We start from the raw sequence: 21,136 nt of genomic DNA on the forward strand, positions 1-21,136 counted from the left end.
CAAGGGTTGCGTGGCGCTCAAACAAAAGATGAATCAACGAGATTTGAAAATCGCGTAAGTCGGGGTAGTGTAAGTCGGGGTATTACTGTAATATAAAATTCTGTTTTACATTATAAATATTAATATGATTTTCTTTTTCTAATGAATTCAATGATGTATTTTTAATAAAATTTGCATTTGATTATGTTGATTATATGTATTTTATTTTTATAAAGAAAGAAAAGTAAAATGCAACTCTGAAGAATTTCAATGTGAAAATGGAATATGCATTAGTAAGAACTGGAAATGTGATGGAGATAATGATTGTGATGACCATTCAGATGAAAAAGATTGTGGTAAATATAACAAAAATTTTATTATTATTATTATTATTAAAATATTAATACTAAAAGTTGTAAATAACATTATTTATTACGTAATTATGTTATATTTCAGAGTTAATTTATTACAATTATAATAAATAACAATATACAAATTAATGTTTACACATAAAGAATAATTTCTCTGTTATGGTTCTATACAATTGGATAAGAATAATTGTTTAATTATGTTATATTTGATTTTTTTAAAATTTTGATTATATATTTTTGATTTTAATTTGTTTCTTCTTTTCTGTATTTAACTAGTTGTAATAATCAAGAAAGTTCTGCAAGAAAAATTTTCACTAGAATATTATAGTTCATGTTTATTTTATATATCTCATTATTATTGTTTTTTGAAAGACTCCAAACTCTTATATTTTTATTTTTTTAGTAAAATTATTTTAAAAAATGACCTACATTTTTAGCATTTTATTTGTAATTTAAGTATTAAATGCTATAAATTTTAGTAAACATACCATTTTCTGTTTTATTAAATACTTTATTAATGCAATTTTTTACTTTGAACAGCTAAAGATCTAAATTGCATTTTTGTGGAAGTGCCAGTTATGTAAATGGTTTTCCACTTGCAGGAGCTTACAAAGTCCAACTATCCTACATCAGTACAAACATAAAACATGTTACACCAAAAACAATAAAGCTAAAATCTTTATCAGGACTGTCAAGAACTTGTATGGTGCTTGGGATATAGTGGACCTCTTTGCATGCTTTTTTAGAAATCTTTTTAGTTTAAGAAATCAAATACATAGAATGTTTCTTTATGAATAAAAACAATCTTAAAGATTTTATTTTCCGTTAGTAAAAATAACATTAACTTTACAGGGATGGAAACCACTATGTGTCTCTCAGTTTTCCCTGGGCAAGAGGGAAAAATCCATAGCTTTCCTTTTCAATGGCCCTAATCTTTGTCTTCAGGTAGAACTGACTCTACCTTTAATTAAGTGAAACAAGTGCAAAGCATATCCAAAAATCTTTCTTTACAAAAGACTCTTTTCTCCTCCTTCAACCACTCTTTTCATACATTCCCTTTCTTACACCATGTGATTATCTGACTGCATTCCATATGTGTTTTAGGATCATTTGAGATTAAATCATTTTTAAAAACTGCATATTTTAACTTACAAATTTATATAAAATAATTTAAGTAAAATTAAATTTATTTAAATATTTCTCTATCTTGATATTTGTACTGGTGATAGAAAGTTATTTTAATACGAGTAGTAAGCATATGCTTGTTAGAATGATCATCTGTTATTACTTGTATAAATTTATATTTTTGGTTAATGTAATTTTGCAGATTTATAAAGATTTATATGACACTAGCAGACCCTGCCATGCATTGTTGTGGCTCAAAATATATCTATTATAAATGTATAACACTTCCCCCGTGGGGGGGAAATTTTTCGAAAAATTTCTTCTTAATATACATTTTGTTGACGTACCCTATTAAAACACAATCAAAAACGCAAAAAACCACATCTGAAATAGTATAAATAGAAGCAGAGTTCTTTACCGTAAGCCTTAATCCTGTCTATCTCCCCCCAGTGCGGGAAATTTCGACACGTATTTTATATTATATAAAAACACGTGCACATTCTAATGCAGCGTTGTGTCAAAATTTCAAAGGAATCGGTAGGAACAAACGAGCATTACATTTTTATTTATATAAATAGATAGAAGATGATCTGCTTAAATTCATTTTCACAGAAAAGTGTAATGCCTGACAGAAAAGCAAACTTAGGGTGTCGTACTCGTAGCGCCATCTGTTAGACATAAAAGTCTAAACCTAGATTATATCTTTTAATTTATATGAATGTTTAACGGAATAATATACAGCCTATGTCCACCCTGAGGTTCCATTCTAAATATTGGTGAAAGAAGTTTTGAAATCGGATGAGTAGTTTCGGAGATTACCTGCTGCAAACAAACTTACATACATACTTACAAACATTACCTCTTTATAATATTAGTATAGATTAATGATAGTTTTATTTAAATTCTTTTAGAAAAGTTTTGTGAATGAAATTCTGTATACTACATAATTATAATTAAAATAACTTCATTTTTTTTAACTCTTTTCTGACTGGTCTGCAAGAGGGTCAAGTTAGTTTCAATAAATTTGATATCAATAATAAAATTAATATATTATCTAGCTACTACCATTATTATTATTTATAATTCTTAGAATAAAAACTTTTCTATTATTGGCTTTCTAATGTAGGATACATTTTCATATTATTATCATTGACTTTGTAGCAATTATGTTAAATTAAACTCTTAAATAATCAAAGTAAAATAATAAAAATTAAGAGAATTAATTATAATTAAGGGTTTATAAGATTAAAAAATTAAACAATATTTGTTTACACTTTCTATTGGGTTGTTCGGAAAGTAATTTCGTTTTTTTCTGTGGAAAAAAACAATATTTTTATAATAAATAAATATTTTATTGAATTATATAGCGACCATTTTGGTCAAATACCTGTTGTCATCGTTTCTGGTAGTAGCATGATTTCACATTCATAAAAGTTTTGATCGTTGCTTACAAAAAAACTGATCCAAGTGATTTGTGACATTGTCATTTCAAGTAAATGTCTTACAGTTAAAAAAAATTTGTATAGACCGGAACAAGTAATAATCTGAGTGTGCTGGATCTGGTGAATATGGTCAGTGTGATAGCAAGTCCCATCTAAGTTATAATAGTTTCTGACCAGTTACCAAACTTGTGTGAAATTTGACATTATTGTAGTAAAACACTACACCTGTTTTGTTGATCAATTTTGGCTTTTTCTGTTTGATGATATTACTCAATTTGTTTACTTGATGGCTGTGCACTTTTGAATCAATTGTTGAATTGTCTGGTAAAAGCTCCAAAAAAAAATTTCCTTAAAATCCCACCAAAGAGAGCATCTCTCTTTAAGAACATGTGGAACCCATATATCAAGCTTTGAAGCAAAACCAATTTGTTTCAAGTAATCATAAACAGTTCAATTTGACAAATTTAATCTCTTAGTGATTACATATGTTGTTATTTGGCAGTTTGCTTCAATCAGTACCTTTATTTTGTCTTCATTGGCTTCAACTGGCCATCCAGAACGTGGTGCATCTTCAATATTGAAATTGTTAGAACGAAATTTTGTAAACCAGTTTTGGCACTGTCATTCTCTCAATACATCTTTTCCATACACATCACACAATTTTTTTTCTCACTTGAACAGCATTCTTACCTTTTCAGTAATAAAAGAGCAAAATATGCCAAAAATGTTGCTTTCGATCTTTCATATTTGACAGAACACAAAAAATAAACAATTGCACAAAATCAAGCAAAATTTTTTACAAATAAGCCTTAAAATGCTAGCTGTTAAAATATATAATGATAATACGGTTTAGAATGAAAATGGCGGGAAAAATACGACTAATCCTTCTAGTGGTAAAAAACTGAAATTACTTTCCGAACAACTCAATATAATTAGTAATAAAGTTCAGCTGTTTCAATTAAAACACGCTGTTAATGTTTATTTAAAAATTAATTTAAAAACTAAAATTTAAAATTATGTTTTAACTACGGTTATCTTTTATATGTTGTAATTTTAAATTTTTATATACATTAAATGACTAAAAACAATTGATAATGAAGTGAATATTATAGAAATTATTTTAAACTTGTGGAATTAAGCATATGTGAAGCTGTTAGTTTTTCTTTTTATCTGTTGAATTTTAGTATATATAAAACATTATTAATATTTGCAAGATTAGTTTATTTAAATTCTTTGTTTAACTTTATATTTTACAATTTGAAGAGAATGAAAACAATATTATAAGTTGAACATTAAATTTCATACAAAATACAAATTTGCTTACATTAATTATAAACTCATAAAAAATGGAGATAAAAATATAAGATTTTTAATGCACAAAAATGAATCATTGTTTAAATTTCAAACATTTATTTTATACCTCATTAAATTTTTAAAAATATTACATAAAATTATTACAATAGAGTTTAGCTGAAAAATTTAAAATATTACATCAAATTCTATTTATAATAAAATAGGTTCTGTGGAATGTGCAGCTGATGAGTTTCAATGCAAATCTGGCCGGTGTATCCATAAAGCTTGGCGTTGTGATGGTGCTGTTGATTGTTCAGATAATAGTGATGAAGAAGCATGTAGTAAGATAATTATTGATATTTATAATTTGACATAATGCTTTGTGAAAAATAGTAACTATTTTATTATATTATAGTTGTATCAAAATTTGAAAAGTTTTGGAACAAATATAAATTATTCATTTCTAAAATAATAAATATCAGTGATTTTGTTAGTTTTCCAGTAAATTAAAGCTAATTTTTCAGTTTTTTCTTAACTTCTATTTATTCAACAATATTTTTATATATATTTCTTAATAAAATACAAAATGTGATCTAAATTGATTAAATTTTGAAAAAATACAATAATAAATTTTGATCATTAATTCAAATTTTAAAAAATTCGTAATTTTCTACTTATGATCAAAAATTCATTAAAGGTTACCAAGGAACACAAAGGTATCAGTTTCAAGTTGAGGAACCAAGGAAATAGTTTGAAAATTACACTTTTTTATTCCTCAATTGCTTCAGGAAAAGAAAAATTTTCTTAGAATTTAATTATTATTTTCAGTTTTTATTACTTTACTAATTAAAAATCACGGTTATTGGAGAGCTATATCATCATTATTTAAAATAATATTAAAATAAGTAGAAATTTTATGTAAATACAGTAGAGCATCGTTTATCCGAATCAATTGGGGACTGGGGTTGTTCGGATAACTTATTTTTTGGATAACCAATTATGTACGAAAAAATGTATTAATGTATCCTGTGTTGAAATTTTTCTCCGTTGTGTGTCGCTTCGTGTTGAATTTTCGTCGATGTTAAGCCTAACATAAACTTTTTAAAATAATAATCGTGGCTATTGTATCATTAAAAATTATTTCTTTATTTCTTACAAACAAAATAAATATATTGAAAAATATAAAAACCATAAAAAATTATNATTTCAAACATTTATTTTATACCTCATTAAATTTTTAAAAATATTACATAAAATTATTACAATAGAGTTTAGCTGAAAAATTTAAAATATTACATCAAATTCTATTTATAATAAAATAGGTTCTGTGGAATGTGCAGCTGATGAGTTTCAATGCAAATCTGGCCGGTGTATCCATAAAGCTTGGCGTTGTGATGGTGCTGTTGATTGTTCAGATAATAGTGATGAAGAAGCATGTAGTAAGATAATTATTGATATTTATAATTTGACATAATGCTTTGTGAAAAATAGTAACTATTTTATTATATTATAGTTGTATCAAAATTTGAAAAGTTTTGGAACAAATATAAATTATTCATTTCTAAAATAATAAATATCAGTGATTTTGTTAGTTTTCCAGTAAATTAAAGCTAATTTTTCAGTTTTTTCTTAACTTCTATTTATTCAACAATATTTTTATATATATTTCTTAATAAAATACAAAATGTGATCTAAATTGATTAAATTTTGAAAAAATACAATAATAAATTTTGATCATTAATTCAAATTTTAAAAAATTCGTAATTTTCTACTTATGATCAAAAATTCATTAAAGGTTACCAAGGAACACAAAGGTATCAGTTTCAAGTTGAGGAACCAAGGAAATAGTTTGAAAATTACACTTTTTTATTCCTCAATTGCTTCAGGAAAAGAAAAATTTTCTTAGAATTTAATTATTATTTTCAGTTTTTATTACTTTACTAATTAAAAATCACGGTTATTGGAGAGCTATATCATCATTATTTAAAATAATATTAAAATAAGTAGAAATTTTATGTAAATACAGTAGAGCATCGTTTATCCGAATCAATTGGGGACTGGGGTTGTTCGGATAACTTATTTTTTGGATAACCAATTATGTACGAAAAAATGTATTAATGTATCCTGTGTTGAAATTTTTCTCCGTTGTGTGTCGCTTCGTGTTGAATTTTCGTCGATGTTAAGCCTAACATAAACTTTTTAAAATAATAATCGTGGCTATTGTATCATTAAAAATTATTTCTTTATTTCTTACAAACAAAATAAATATATTGAAAAATATAAAAACCAAAAAAATATATACTTTAGAATTGATCTAGTATCAAAAACATTCGATTCAGCACCCCACACAGTTCTCAGAAAAACACCACACAAAAGTACCAGTGCTACCAGCTAAAACACACACACCAACAAAAAAAAAATATTGGAGTAGCCCAAGATATACCCAAAGATTGCAGCGCCACAGCACTAGTGAAAATTTAAATTTGGCGACTGGAATTCTTTCGGATAACCGACGTTTTGGATAACCAACTTTCGGATAACCGACGTTTTGGATAACCAACTTTCGGATAAACGATGCTCTACTGTACAATTAAAGTAATTCATCCAAATTTTTAAGTTTATCAAAAACATATATTTTAGAAATAATTGTGTCCTGCTCAGTACTTTAGTAAATGGATGTGATATTTTGATTGTGCAAAGCTAGCATAATATTTTGTACTGTATTTTGTCTTGTAATATTTTGTACTGAACTTGTAAAATCTTATACTAAATTGATAGTAAAAGATGCAAAACCTGAATTTCACTCTGTTGTCAGCAGTAATGAATTTTTACATTTATTTGAAATAGTATGCATAACAGTAAGTTTAAGTGCATGCACTTTCTGCTTTATGTGAAAAGCTATTTTCAACCTATTTCTTCTACTTCCCCAACATCAAACTGTACCATTGTCTTCTTCTCATCATAAACTTTAGTTTGAAATATAGTTTTAGTGCTCCTCGGGGTAACTGAAAATTGTCCCAAACTTAACATTGCATTTTGCATTAGAAACTGTGGTTATATGATGTTTTTTTAGGAAAACATGCTTAATTCAGAATCCTCATTTTGGTAGTAGAAAAAATCTTAAAATTGGGAGGCAAATGTTTTAGAATTTAAAAAATGTTTTTATTTGGTACTGTATAAGGAGAAAGCATTTATTTTGGTATGGATAGGTATTGAGATTTTTGCAGTAGTTGTTATTGTATGGAATAAGAAATGCCAAATAATTTGAATTAATCAGATTAGTTCAGTTGATAGAATTTTAGATTTTTCTAAAATTTAATGGTTCAAATTGGCAACTAATACTTATCATTTTTCAGTTTTTAATGATTTTATTTATGTTTGAAGCCAGTAAGTTGTGTATTAATATATTGAAGCAATATAAGAGAATATATTAAAAGAGTTCTGAAACGATTTTAAATATACTGGGTTATCTTATAGTTATTCTATTTGCCAAGAAAATATTTAAATATAGTTTTTATCACTTGTAAAAGCAATATCCATTTAAAAAAGTTGTTATTATGGATTAAATATTGGCAAAATAATGAAATTGTTAGATTTTATAATTGTAAAATTTAATTTTCATAAAGAAAAGGTTTTATATTTTATTTTCTATTTTATATATGATATCATTATATATCAGCAAATTAAAACTATTTTTATGTTTCCAGAGAATATGGATTGTAAATTAGGAGAATTCCGCTGCACAGATGGTACGTGTATAAATCAATTATTGCTTTGTAATGGAGAATTTGATTGTCCAGATGGATCTGATGAACTTGCTAATAAAACTTGCAGTAAGTTTTCACGTTTATGTACATAGTTACTTATGAATCTTTTGAAATATAATAATAAATAGAAAAATTTTTATGTTCTAAATAAGCATATCTTCTGACTCAATTACCAGAACTAATGACAACCTTTAAATCCAGTAGCAAAACAAATATTTAATAAAACATCTAACGAATGCTATCAATCTTACTCAAGATCTACTTCAGGTTTGAGAACCAACTAAATTCCAGAATCAGAATGCTTAGAACAGAATGTTTTTAAATATTAATTTTAAATATTTTAAACATATAACACAAATAGAAACTTAACAGTGACAGTGATATACATGAAGCTGCTTCATATATATATATATATATATATGAAGAAGCAGACTTCAAATTTTGACTTTGGGTAAGGTTGAAAGTATTCATTGAATGTTTTATTAAATATTTTTTGCAACTGGATCTAAAGGTTCGTTAATGGTTGCTCTTCTAAATTTTATCAAAAATTTTTGATTTTATTTGCTTTGTGTTGTAATGTAAGTTAGTTAATACAGTTAGTTGTTTTTCTGCATTTTTATTCATAATACTTATTTTCTCAGGTAGCGTATTCTGAAAGTATTTTGATTTAGGCTAGTAAATGTGTTTATGAATTATCAAGTGATTTATGTTATGTTAGTCAATCCATGATTAATTTAGTAAAAAAATACAGTAGAGCGTCGATTTTCCAAAAGTCAATCATCCGAAAGAATTCCAGTCGGCAAATTTAAATTTTCGCCAGTGCTGTGGCGCTTTAATCTTTGTCTATGTCTTGGGCTACTCAAATATTTTACGTTTTTGATACTAAATTAACATCTGAAGTATAATTTTTTATTGTTTTTATATTTTTCAATATACAGTAGAGCGTCGATTTTCTGAATCAATTGGGGACTGGGGTTGTCCGTATAACTGATATTTCGGATAACCGATTTATGTACGAAAAAATAGTTTAACGTATCCGATGTTGATATTTTTCTCCGTTGCGTGTCGCTTCGCGTTGAATTTTCGTCGATGTTAAGCCTAACGAAGACTATTGTATCGTTAAAAATTATTTTTTTATTTTGTACAAACAAAATAAATATATTGAAAAATATAAAAACAATAAAAAATTATACTTCAGATGTTAATTTAGTATCAAAAACGTAAAATATTTGAGTAGCCCAAGACATAGCCAAAGATTGAAGCGCCACAGCACTGGCGAAAATTTAAATTTGCCGACTGGAATTCTTTTGGATGATTGATGTTTCGGATGATTGACTTTCGGAAAATCGACGCTCTACTGTATTTATTTTGTTTGTACAAAATAAAAAAATAATTTTTTATGATACAATAGTCTTCGTTAGGCTTAACATTGACGAAAATTCAATGCAAAGCGACACGCAATGGAGAAAAATTTCAACATCGGATATGTTAAACTATTTTTTCGTACATAAATCGGTTATCCGAAATATCAGTTATACGAACAACCCCAGTCCCCAATTGATTCGGAAAATCGACACTCTACTATAGTCATAAAACAGCTCATAAAACTGGATAAAGATCAAATAAGCATATTAACATCAAAAATCCAGCAGCACTTGATAATGTGAATCATTCATGATGATTGAAAGTATTTGTTTGTATATTAGTGATATACTGCTGGATTTTTGGTGTTATTGTATTTAAAAATACCATTATTTAGATTTTTGTAACAATAACTGAAAATGGAACTAAATTGGCATTGTCAGTTATTTTAAATTTTAATTATTTCTTATAGAAACTGGTTCACCTTGTAGAGAAGATGGTTTTCCTTGTCAGCATTTATGTTTAACGACTACAGCTGGACAAAGATGTGCTTGCAAAGATGGTTATAGATTGGCTACAGATGGTCGCTCTTGTATTGGTATGTATTAATTATTATATTAATTATATTATATTATTTAAGAAATAATTATTAGTTGAATAAATCTTAAACATAATGATTAATAAAAGTATATGAAATTAACATACGAGTAACAAATAACTTTTAGATGTTAAGTAGTCTAGTGCCTAATTTTAACTGCTAATAGTATTTCCTTCATAGAAAAACTTACTTTTAGAAAGAAGTAATTTAACCTTTAGTATACAAATTTTTTCAATGATGGTCAGTAATATAATAAAAGTATATTCAGAGGAGGACATAGGACATATAATATCCTCAACCAAAAATAAAAAATGAATATATAAAAAATAAAATAGAGCAAAAACAAAAATATTTTAATGTATGTCTGTGTTTACAAATCCTTTTAGATGTATGTATGAAAAGAAAAAACATTTATGCACAAATCTATTTTTGATGTTCCCTGACAATGATTTTGATGTGCTACTGAATAATTCATTAGTTATTTAATAAATTATAACTAAGAATGATTAAACATATTAAACAGTTAAAGACACTTTTGATTCAGAAGTTAAACATTTCAAATATTTTAACCAATACAAAGAAAGCTAATTGGGCTACAATTTTAAAAACATGTAGACCTATCAATTTTTCACTTTGTCTGTTTGCTCACTGTCTGTCCTTCCTTAATCTCGAGAATGCAGTTAAATAGATGAAAGACAAGGATATGGATATGGAAAGCTTAGAGGCAGGAGGCCCTAATTAACTATATATGAACTTCCAGTGCAAACCAGAAGTCACTTTTTGAATTTAAATAACTTTTCCCCTGAACAGAGTTAGATAGATCACTGTTACAACTCTATTCCTAACAGGTAAAGTACAGTCATAGTTTTCCTGTTAGCAAAACACTACTAAAAAGTTGAGAACATTGTGACATAAAATTGCAGTCCAGCATTGTGACAATGTCACAATAAATAATTGCTCATTTATACATTTCTTTGAATTTGTTTTGAAAGTTTTGTTTTGAAATAAAACTCTTTCTGATGAAAAAAATATATACTATTTACAAAGGCTATCAATTTACTTGGCAATAGCCCTATTTATGTGCAGTGAGCAGATAGCCTGCTCTGCAGTGATTAAAAAAAACAGTTACTTAGTTATGGAATAGGGATCAGTTACTCTTAAAAGCTCCCTGAAGGCATCATTCCCTGCTCTCCAAGTATAACAAATATATAATTACTAACCTTTCAACAGTGGACTAGTCGGGTATGGTTCTACCCCCAGTAGTGGAGAATAAACGTGGGAAATTTTTAAAGTATTTTTCCACGTGTTTTTTCTCATTACTGTTTCAAAAAAAAGATTTTGTAAACAGTCATATCTAGTAAAGAAGTGTTTTTTTTTTTATTGTTACATAATTCATTTTTTATGTGAATTTTTTTTCGCGGTAGTTTTAGGCTAGTTTTTGGCAATACTCCCAAAAGAATTTGATGACTATAGTCATCCCTCATCACTGCCATACAGTTGCCCTTGACGACTATAGTCGTCACTGACTGCTGAGTGTCTAACTATGTCACATCACACGTTGCAACTTACTATGGGGCAACATAGCCTAGTAGCTCTTGCCCAACATAAAAAGACAAGACAAGACAGTTAAATAATTATTGACTTTTAAGTTAATTTGAAAAAAAAAAAACAGTTTGATTTGTTTTTATTCTCCAAAAACAGAATGAGAATGGTATATTTTTAAAAGAATTTTATTAGATGTTCAGTTAGAATTTTAAACTAAATTTTATAATTCTCTATGATAAAGTTTTACTAAAAATATTATAATAAAAAAATTAATTTATAAAACTATTAAATAGTAATTATTGAATTTCAGATATAGATGAATGTGAAGAAGAAGGAACCTGCAGTCAAGAATGCCAAAATACTGTGCCCAGTTTCCTTTGCTCATGTGTAAAGGGTTATAGATTGAGAGCAGATGGGCACAGGTGCAAAGCAATGGGTAAAGAATTATTTTAGTTTTTAAAATGTTAAATTGATAAAAAAGTTAAAACTGATTAAAAAAGTTTAATTTTTCCTTTTATGCTGTAGATTTAATTATAAAAACATTAAGTATGTTCAATAAAAGAAATAAAAATCAGAATAGTTTTTTCTATGTTTAATCTTAATTAAGCTTATTTTTTTTTGTTCTTGTTCTATATGCAAAACAGTTTAAGAGGGAATGCTGAAAAATATTTTATTTTTAACTACTTTGTATTTTTTATCATAAACTGCATGTAGGTAATTTGTGTATAAAAACCTAGGAAGATATTAAAATTACAAGGATTATCCAGTAAATATCTGTACTGATTTTATTACTACACAGATATTATGCATAGAAAGAAATTATGAATGCTAGTTTTCAACAGTCTTTTGTTATTTCCAGGTATTTTTTTTATATTAGTCCATCAATTTTTGTATTTTAACAACATCTAATTCTTTTGTACTTGATTGCTTCTTGTTCTCTTGATTTAGACCTTTGGAAGAAGCACAGAATTGCTATGGAGAAATTATACAAGAGCACAGTAGATTTGTTATAACCAGTCATCAGTGTTCCTGCATGATAAGTTCTTCATAGCAATTCTGTGATTACTTCCAATAGAATTCTTTTGGTTGACTCTGAAACCATTGAAGAACTGCATTGATTACCTCATCATTGTCTTCATACTTTTTCACTGAGAAATTCTTTCACGGGACAAACCAAATAATAATCATTTAGCACAGCAGTATGTGGTGACAATTTTCAAAAGGGACCAGATGTGGAAAACCCATTTTTCATACATTATAACAATTATTATTTAAACACGTGAAAAAACTCATTTTATTTGCACATTGATTTTTACTTTCCTGGCTCTGTTATATATCACAGAGGGAAAGTATGGCAATTGGTCAGAAAACGATCCCCCTCCAGATTTTTACATTTTGGATTCAAAAGACCGTGAAACGTTAAGAAATGCAAAAAATTCAAGGTTTTTTTCCCTGTATGTATGGATGTTAGTGTATTTGTGGGGGGGCACAATTTTGTTCACCCTTTCTGAAGCTTAATAATTCTTGTGCCTTTAGTCAAAAATTTCTGAAATTTTTCAGGGAGGTTTGTGTATTAGGGGATTGATGCTATTAACTTTTGATTGTTAAAGGTTGAGGGAGTGGGGAGATAAAGAGGTTTGTGTGTCATATCTGCAGTAGGGTCAGACTTTATTTTATTTGTTATTAGCATTTACAAATTTTTATAAAACCAATTCCACCCTCAAAATTAAGCTTTCTGCTATTTTATAATAATTAAAATATAACCTGTTAAGATGTTCTCGTATCGTAAAAGATAGCAATTAATGGCAAAATTAATCAAAATCTAGCAAATAGATTTTGGGAACAAACACAATTCTGCCTCATAGAAAAAGCTTCACTTCAAAAATGTATTGGCATAGAGCAAACAAATTACTCTGCATGAAGTAGTGTAAAAGATACNCTTGTTGCTGGATTGTTTTTTTCTTGGAAACTTAAGGTTCCAAATGATGTTTTTCAAGCAGGCAATCCAGAATACAGCACAGAAATTGTTGATTGTCTTCACTCTGCTGTGATGATTCACCTAGATCAGCTGCATCAATCACAGAATCAAACTGTGTTAGGTTTCAATGAAAGGGACCTGCTTCTTCTAACAAGTTCTCTTCCATGTTGAATTCAAAGCTTTCTAATCATATATATCTTCTTTTAAGTAGATTTACACTTTAGACAAAAAATTTTAAGTGTGTTATAATAATAGAAATACAAAAATCACTAATGCAATGTTCTTTTCAATAAGTGCAGGAAACAAAATCTATTATTAAAGAATTGCATGGATGCGCACAAAACAGAAAACAGTATGACTGACAGGAACATGTGTCTGCAAGCTAGTCCTGCTGACAAGTCAACTAAAGGAGCCCTGAGGGGTGTTCAGGTTGGTTCGTGAAAGAGTTGAACTTAGCGTAAAGGAGAGGAGACCAGATGGAAAAAATACACAAAAAAATGCATATTTTTTTGTGTATTAAGTGAAAGCTTTTAAATACAAGTGCATTTAAAGTAATATTCAGACAGTACTTCAAGGAATTTTGGAGACTAGCCCCTAGTTTATTCTTAGCGTGCCAATGGCTTAGCAACAGGTCCAGACTTTAAGGAGGATGTGGCAATACTTCTATTTTGGCAAGAACTTAGATCTTAACATGCTTAGTCTTGCATTATCCTGCAATCAAATGACATCTTTGTTTGACATTCCTGTTCTTTTCTGCTGTTTGGCATTGTGAACTTTACCAGTTAGTAATTTAGAATAGTAAGTGGCTATATTGAAAATCTTTCCCTTCTTCAGAAAATTGACATGCACTATATCAATTATAATTTTATGGATTTTATCCATTAACTTAAAGTTCTGCATGGAAACAGTATTTGCATACTGTTGTTTGTTTACATTTCCTGTATTTTATTTCCTTGGTAGTGCTCATAGCAGAGCCAAGGTATGCATTTATGCCTCCGTAAATGAATTGAATTGAATATCATTATAATCCCAAATTAATGTCAACAACAGGTGTGCAGGCTAACTGCAAAAATGCTAAGTCTATGAGGGATTTTTATGCTGCTTAACATTTTTTTTAATGGAAATTTAATTTAAATATACGGCATAAAATGCAAATTCTAATAAAATATATCTTAATTAAAAGCTAAAAAAATAATTTTATGCATAAAGAAGCATCAGATTTGAGCATTTTTCAATGAAACACCAACATGTTTATAAGCTAGCAGGGGCTAAGAAATGCCTGAATTTAATTTTATTCTCCCAAAAATTGACTTTAATNTATGGAATTATATATTCCAAATATATTCTGTTGTAGTGTTTAGTAATAAGACAGAAAAGAAAATCAGGAAATTGTACTTTGTCCAGTATGTATCAGTGACTTGAACATGAGGTTTGATTTAGTTACATTGCTGCAATTTGAAAAAACTGTAGACCAGTGATTTTCAACTTTTTTTGTCATGGTACACTTTTAGTAATTTAAAAATTTGGCAGCACACATGGTTACTTTGGTAAGTGATTCTCAATTGGAATCACCAAATTCGGAAATTCCAAACGCACCCTAGGAAGGTAGAACCAATTGAACTATTTGTCTGACATTGCTTATGTATGGGTATTCGCAGTGGTGGCACACTTCAAAAATCTCGCGGCACTTCGTTGTGCTGTGGCATAGTGGTTGAGAGTCATTGCTATAAATATTCAATGCTGTCCGTCCATTTGTGTGTCTTTCCTTAATCTCAAGAATGGAGTTAGATAGATGAAATCTGAGACCAGATATGGAAACTTTAGGGGCAGGAGGTCCCAATTAACTATATATGAAATTTTAAACCAAATCAAACCATAATTCATGTTGTTTCAATTCAAAACTTTCTTTTGAAAGCAATTAATAGATAACCAGCATGATCCTATTGTTGAAGGAAAAGTATGATGTACAGGGGCAAGCCATTACTAACAGTTTGAGGTGAAAAGAATATATTTTAAATTAAATAAATTAAAAATTTCAGACTGACATTATGACAATGTCACAATAAACAATTGCTTGTTTGAAATAAAATCAATCTGGATATCTACTGGACAATCCACATAGAATATAGGAAAGGATATGAGAACAAATTCAATTAATGCTTAAAAAATCTAATAGATTTATTGTATATGAGTTTTAATTGTAATTTTATTATTTTTATTATCTAATGGTATTTATTACCATTAGATAATAAAAATAACTAATGGATTAATTTAATGATGACTCTAAATTTTCTAGGTTCAGAACCATATTTGGTGTTTGCTAACCGTGCTGATATTCGTCGAATCACTCTTAATAACTTAGAATATACATCTGTTTTAGCTGGCTTGCAAAATGCCATTGCTATTGATTTTCATTTTACTCTTGGAAGAATATTCTGGTCTGATATCACAGCAAATGCTATTCATTCAGCATTCTTGAATGGTACAGATGTCAAAGAGATAATAAATAATGGCTTGATTAGTCCCGGAGGATTAGCAATTGATTGGATTGGTAATAAAATTCTTTGGACTGATTCTGGAACATCTCGTATAGAAATCTCTAATTTAGATGGGTCTATGAGAAAGGTTCTGTTTTGGAAGGATTTAGATAAACCAAGGGCAATTATTGTTAATCCAGAAGAAGCGTAAGAATGTTTTTATTTTTATTGTTTAATTAAATATTATAGTTAAAAGATTGTGTAGTAGAATGATTTTTAATAACCAGTTGAAAGATAAACTTTTAATAACCTGACTGAAGCATTATTAAAAACTATATATTAATTAACCAAATACAAGTAACCCAGTATAACACGGGAGTTATGTTCCAAAAAATTGTCGTGTTATGCAAAACAAAGAACTAGTACGAAAAGGAGGGTTAGGTTTCAAAAATTAAAAAACATGCTATTATATTTCCATAATTAAGATAAATATTAGTGATGTAGCGAATATTCGGTTACTGTTCAGTATTCGACTGAATACTGAATATTTAATCACTATTCGGCCGAATACCGAATACCTAAAAAACAGGAGTAAGAAATAACAAAAATACAGCAAATTAATCATTTTGGTATTTAGATTTAATGTTATCGGGTTAGTGTTCTTTGTTTATATTTATTTATAACTTATAACATGCACAAAATAAAAAAGAAAATAATATTAGTTACATGTATTCACAATTTATAATTACAAAGATCAGCACACACACACACCTATTCGTTTGAGAATCGTCGCACATCTGACAGTGAGGGTCTGACCCTGCCTATCCTTCTTTTTAAGTGCTCGTCTTGCTCTTCCCTTTCTCTTTCCTCTATCACTCTAGTCCATGTATGCCTATGCATACATCATAATGTACACTCATGATACTTTCGATTCGTCACTTTTCCGTCATATATTTCCCATTTTACAATTACGTGACTCATAGCTGGTGATAACGAAGAAAAAAGACAGATAGGATGTTGGTATAAGTCACAATTATGATTTCACATATTCAAGACAGCGTGGTAGCTTGAATGGCCCCAGGCTTTCGCCCGTGCACGCTAACTGACTTTCATTACAAGCATTTAGCTTTCTGAAGTCTATGACAACAATTGTTTGGCATTGACGGCTGCGAATTTCGTGCCAATAAGCTGCCTCAACTTGTTCAATTATGTTATCAACTTAATTTCATATTTATTTTCACATTTTCACTTTGCGGTCCTTCTCTCTTCTTTTTCCATTATTTACACGTGTAGGTCATTTCAGTGTTATCCACATTTGATATCATCACTTATCACATATTGCCAGTGGTGATATTCGAAATATTTAACAAAGGGTTCGCTAACAGAAACTTTTTCCTTAACCTAACCCCAAGCCCGAGATATCTCGGGCAAGTTACATAGCGTTACATAAAACTCGGGCGTTTGGTCCCCCTCAAAGTTCTGTTTTTTTTTGGCTTTATGGAATGTTTTTTAAGTCTCCAAATTTTTTCCCGCGCGAAAAAATTTTATCGCGATTTTAATTTACCTTTAATGACGCACGATTCACCCTTAATTGCTTTTTAATTGTTTTTTAATGGGAGTTTGATATCAAATTTCATTCATCGTTCTAAAGTTGTAGCGCACGGATTTTACTTCGGTAAAGTTATTTAAAGCTAGTTTCTGATGTCAAAAACGACCTCCGATAGTTTCTAAATTTTTTTAATTAATAGATTTTATTATATATAAGTTTAATTAAGTCGGGGGGTCGGAAATCGCAATAAAAATTTTAATTTTTTAAAAATATTTAAAAATATACGGCCAACTAGTATTCACCCTACTATAAACCTATCGCCTCCCGAGACTTCTATGAGAATGTCCCGGAAAATCGGACTCCAGCTGTGTTCAAGGTCATCCAGCTGTTTAAACAATGACTCATCAGCGTAAGATTTCACAGAAAGACGAGACAAAGGAAAATAAAATCTGAAGCTTTTTCTTCAAAATTAACGCATTTCTTTCGTTTTTTCAGTTTTAAGTATTTTTTATGTTTAATTACATTAATATCAAAAATTGCTAGAGTCCCAAGGAGTTAATTGCTTTCCCTATGACTTTTTCTCAAGAAAAAACTTTTTAAATCGTTTATTTTATCATTAGGTATTATTATAATAAGAGACAGATGTCATTGTTTCTCGAAATACAATATCTTTTTTATTTCGCTGTCGATAGCCGGACACGTGTTCCGCAGCCATCTTGTATTTTCTCGCGCGCGTGGGATTGTGGGATCCCTCGTATGACTGGATCTAGTTTCAAGAACTCTCTTGAGTCGATCGCGATTAAATCTCGTTTCAGTCGAGATTGAAACGGTCGATGGAGGTTATATGCGAACGGCGACAAGTGGAACAAGGCGAACGGGGTATAAGGCTCTAGTTTAGTAGTGTTACAGAGTATAATACGTATATTTTAATATATTTTTTAAAAGAAACAAAACCGCTGAGAAATGTTACGTGTGTTTAACAACGGGTTCGGAAAACTTTGAAAATGTTAACAACAGGTTCGGCCGAACCTGTGCGAACCCGCTGAATATCACCACTGCATATTGCCATGATGCTTGTGTCTGTCTGCTTCAACTGTCAAGAATTAATGCGATTGGCGAAGCATAGCGACAGCAGGCCAATAGAGAGCAGGGTCCTTGCCATAATGCGGTTTGCGTGCCAATTTTTGTATGTGCATTAATCAAGCTGAATAGTATGGCCAAATATTCGGCTATTCGGCCGCACTCCTGGCCGAATATACTATTCGTTGCAACACTAATAAATATATTAAAATTTTCTTAAGTGACACATATTAATATAAATTAAACAATGTTTTCTTCATCATTACTAAAAGCACTGTAAGAAATAAACGTCTTCCAACACTAGAGGAGTTACAATTCAGCACTTCAAACAACCTTTACAGCTCCAGTGGTATGTGTTTACACCTTAGCAAATGTTTTCAACCTCATCGAGGTCTTCATCAGGCCAGTGCCGGCTCGAGGCAAGTTTTAGGATGGAGCGAGATCCTATTATGGCGCCCCTTGGTTGCCCCTAATTTATGCCCTTTAATTTTCTTTACCACTGAGGTGCCCCCTAGGACTTAGCACCTGGAGTGGCTGCTCCATTTGCTCTATGGTAGGGCCGGCTCTGCATCAGGCTACTTTAATTAGGAATTTGAATGCGTTTGGAATGGAATGTATACGATTCAAAATTTATAAACAGATTTAAGAATACTCGTGGAACGTTACGCACGCGCTGAAACGACTGTAAAGCATGTGTAATATCAAGTTTGCATAACGGTAGAAGCAGACGAATTATACACACTCATTTATGGGGATGAGTTCCCTCATAACAAAACTTCCACATGCTAGATATACCGACTGCATTTCTGGAGTTGATGCACGTGCCACGTAATCCTGCCTTGTATATTTCTAGAGTTTCCATCGTTCTCAGTTGATCAGTGCGATGTGAGAGCCTGATCATGTGGGCATTTTGTATGTCGGCCGTGATTCCCGGTTCAGTGGCAACCGTTGAGAGGGCGGTGGTGTGTTTTTTATTGTCGATGTCACGTTTGTGCTCACACAGCCTTTTGTGAAGGGAGCGTTTGGTTGAGCCCACATAAACCAAACTGCTGTTAAATCTGTCATCCCAAAGCGGGTTAGCATATACCCCCAGTTCGTGTTTTAAGTCGATTGCGTCTTTCCCGTTGCGAAGCAAGTTGTAAACTGATCTAGGCTTTTTATAAGCTATCTTAGTTTTATTGATGGATGAAATTTCCTTGTATATTGCGTCCAGATGGTGGTTGTACCCCACGATTTTTCTTGTACACTTGTTATCCAAATGCTCCCCATGGACATTGGCAGTGTCTCGTGCGCAAGCCTGTGTGTAAGTGCGAGCGATATTATGTACTAAGTTCTTATTATACCCATGTTGTGTGGCCATTTCCTGAATGTGTATAAGTTCAGCTATGGTGTCTTGATAATTGGAGTGGTGCGTGAACGCCCTCTTAGTTAAGGCCCTAAAAGCCGCAGTCTTGTAGGAGTAAGGATCCTCAGAATTAGCGGGGATGAAAAGTGGTACATAGGACTCTGTAATAGACCTTGGATGTGATCACATTATCCTTAATTTGAAGGTCCAAGTCCAGGAAATGCGCAGCGGTGTTGCTTTTTTGGTCCAATTTGATGTTCAGGCCATAGGGGTTGTCATTCATTGAGTTAATGAACTGGTTGATGTTGGGTTCTGTTTTCTCTATAATTCGTGCTTGTATGTTGTATGAATTTAAACTTGGAAAAAATGCCGTGCAAATGGCTCAAAAAATATGCCAGGCTTTCGGACAAGGTTCTATCAGCACTCGCACCACCCAAAGGTGGTTTAGAACATTTTCTTCTGGTGATGAGTCGCTTAAAGATGCACCACAAGAAGGGCGGCCATATGTCATTAATAATGATGAATTACAGGCTGCAATCGAAGAAGATTCTGCTCAAACTTGTCAGATATTAGCACAAAAGTTCTCCTTAAGTGATGAAACTGTCCGTTTACATTTGCATAGTCTTGGAAAAGTTTACAAGCTCAGCAAATGGATACCTCATCAATTGACACCTGCCAATATTGTGCGTATGGTGGACTGCAAATGGAATTTTCACTATGAACTTATACCATCTGGCCAGACTATTACTGTTAATGTCTACAGTGACAACTCTGTCAAGTTCACCAATCACTTTTGAAAAAACAGCCAGCTTTAGTAAACCATAAAGGCGTTCTTTTCTTACACGATAATGCTATAGACATCATGTTGCGCATGTGACCTCTGTCACAATTCAGACCCTTGGATGGGAACCTCTTTTGCACCCTCCTTATTTCCCTGACATTAGCTCTTCTGACTATCACCTATTTTTAAGCCTAGATAATCATCTGCGAAATCAACAGTTCAGAAATAGAAAGGTTATAGAAACAGAGTTAGAGAAGTTTTTCAACTCTAAAGATTGTGACTTTTATAAAAATGGAATTTATAAGCTTGTTTCCCGTTGGGAAAAGGTTATTGAATTTGAGGGTGGTTATTTTGATGAATAAATTGTGTTATTTCCTATACATTTTTATATTTGTTTTCTTTCGACAAAAAACGACAGAACTTTTTTGGTTACCTGATATTTTA

The 21,136-nt window shown here is 30.2% G+C and overlaps 1 protein-coding gene across 3 annotated transcripts in view; it reads left to right on the forward strand.

The window, feature by feature from the left end:
* Positions 1 to 21,136, forward strand: part of LOC111636318 (low-density lipoprotein receptor-related protein 4-like) — a 238,893-nt gene that overhangs the window by 156,958 nt on the left and 60,799 nt on the right. For 2 of the 3 annotated variants that reach the window (XM_023381538.1, XM_023381539.1), the window contains 6 exons: positions 216 to 335; positions 4,435 to 4,551; positions 7,918 to 8,043; positions 9,812 to 9,937; positions 11,793 to 11,918; positions 15,757 to 16,144. In XM_023381538.1, the coding sequence (XP_023237306.1) occupies positions 216 to 335; positions 4,435 to 4,551; positions 7,918 to 8,043; positions 9,812 to 9,937; positions 11,793 to 11,918; positions 15,757 to 16,144 (1,003 nt within the window). Of the gene's footprint in view, positions 1 to 215; positions 336 to 4,434; positions 4,552 to 5,530; positions 5,650 to 7,917; positions 8,044 to 9,811; positions 9,938 to 11,792; positions 11,919 to 15,756; positions 16,145 to 21,136 lie in introns of those variants that run through there. The other variant, XM_023381540.1, reaches the window with a different exon arrangement.

This window comes from Centruroides sculpturatus, unplaced genomic scaffold, assembly GCF_000671375.1.
Source record: "Centruroides sculpturatus isolate CEXI.00-Female unplaced genomic scaffold, Cexi_2.0 scaffold1023, whole genome shotgun sequence".
NCBI lineage: Eukaryota > Metazoa > Arthropoda > Arachnida > Scorpiones > Buthidae > Centruroides > Centruroides sculpturatus.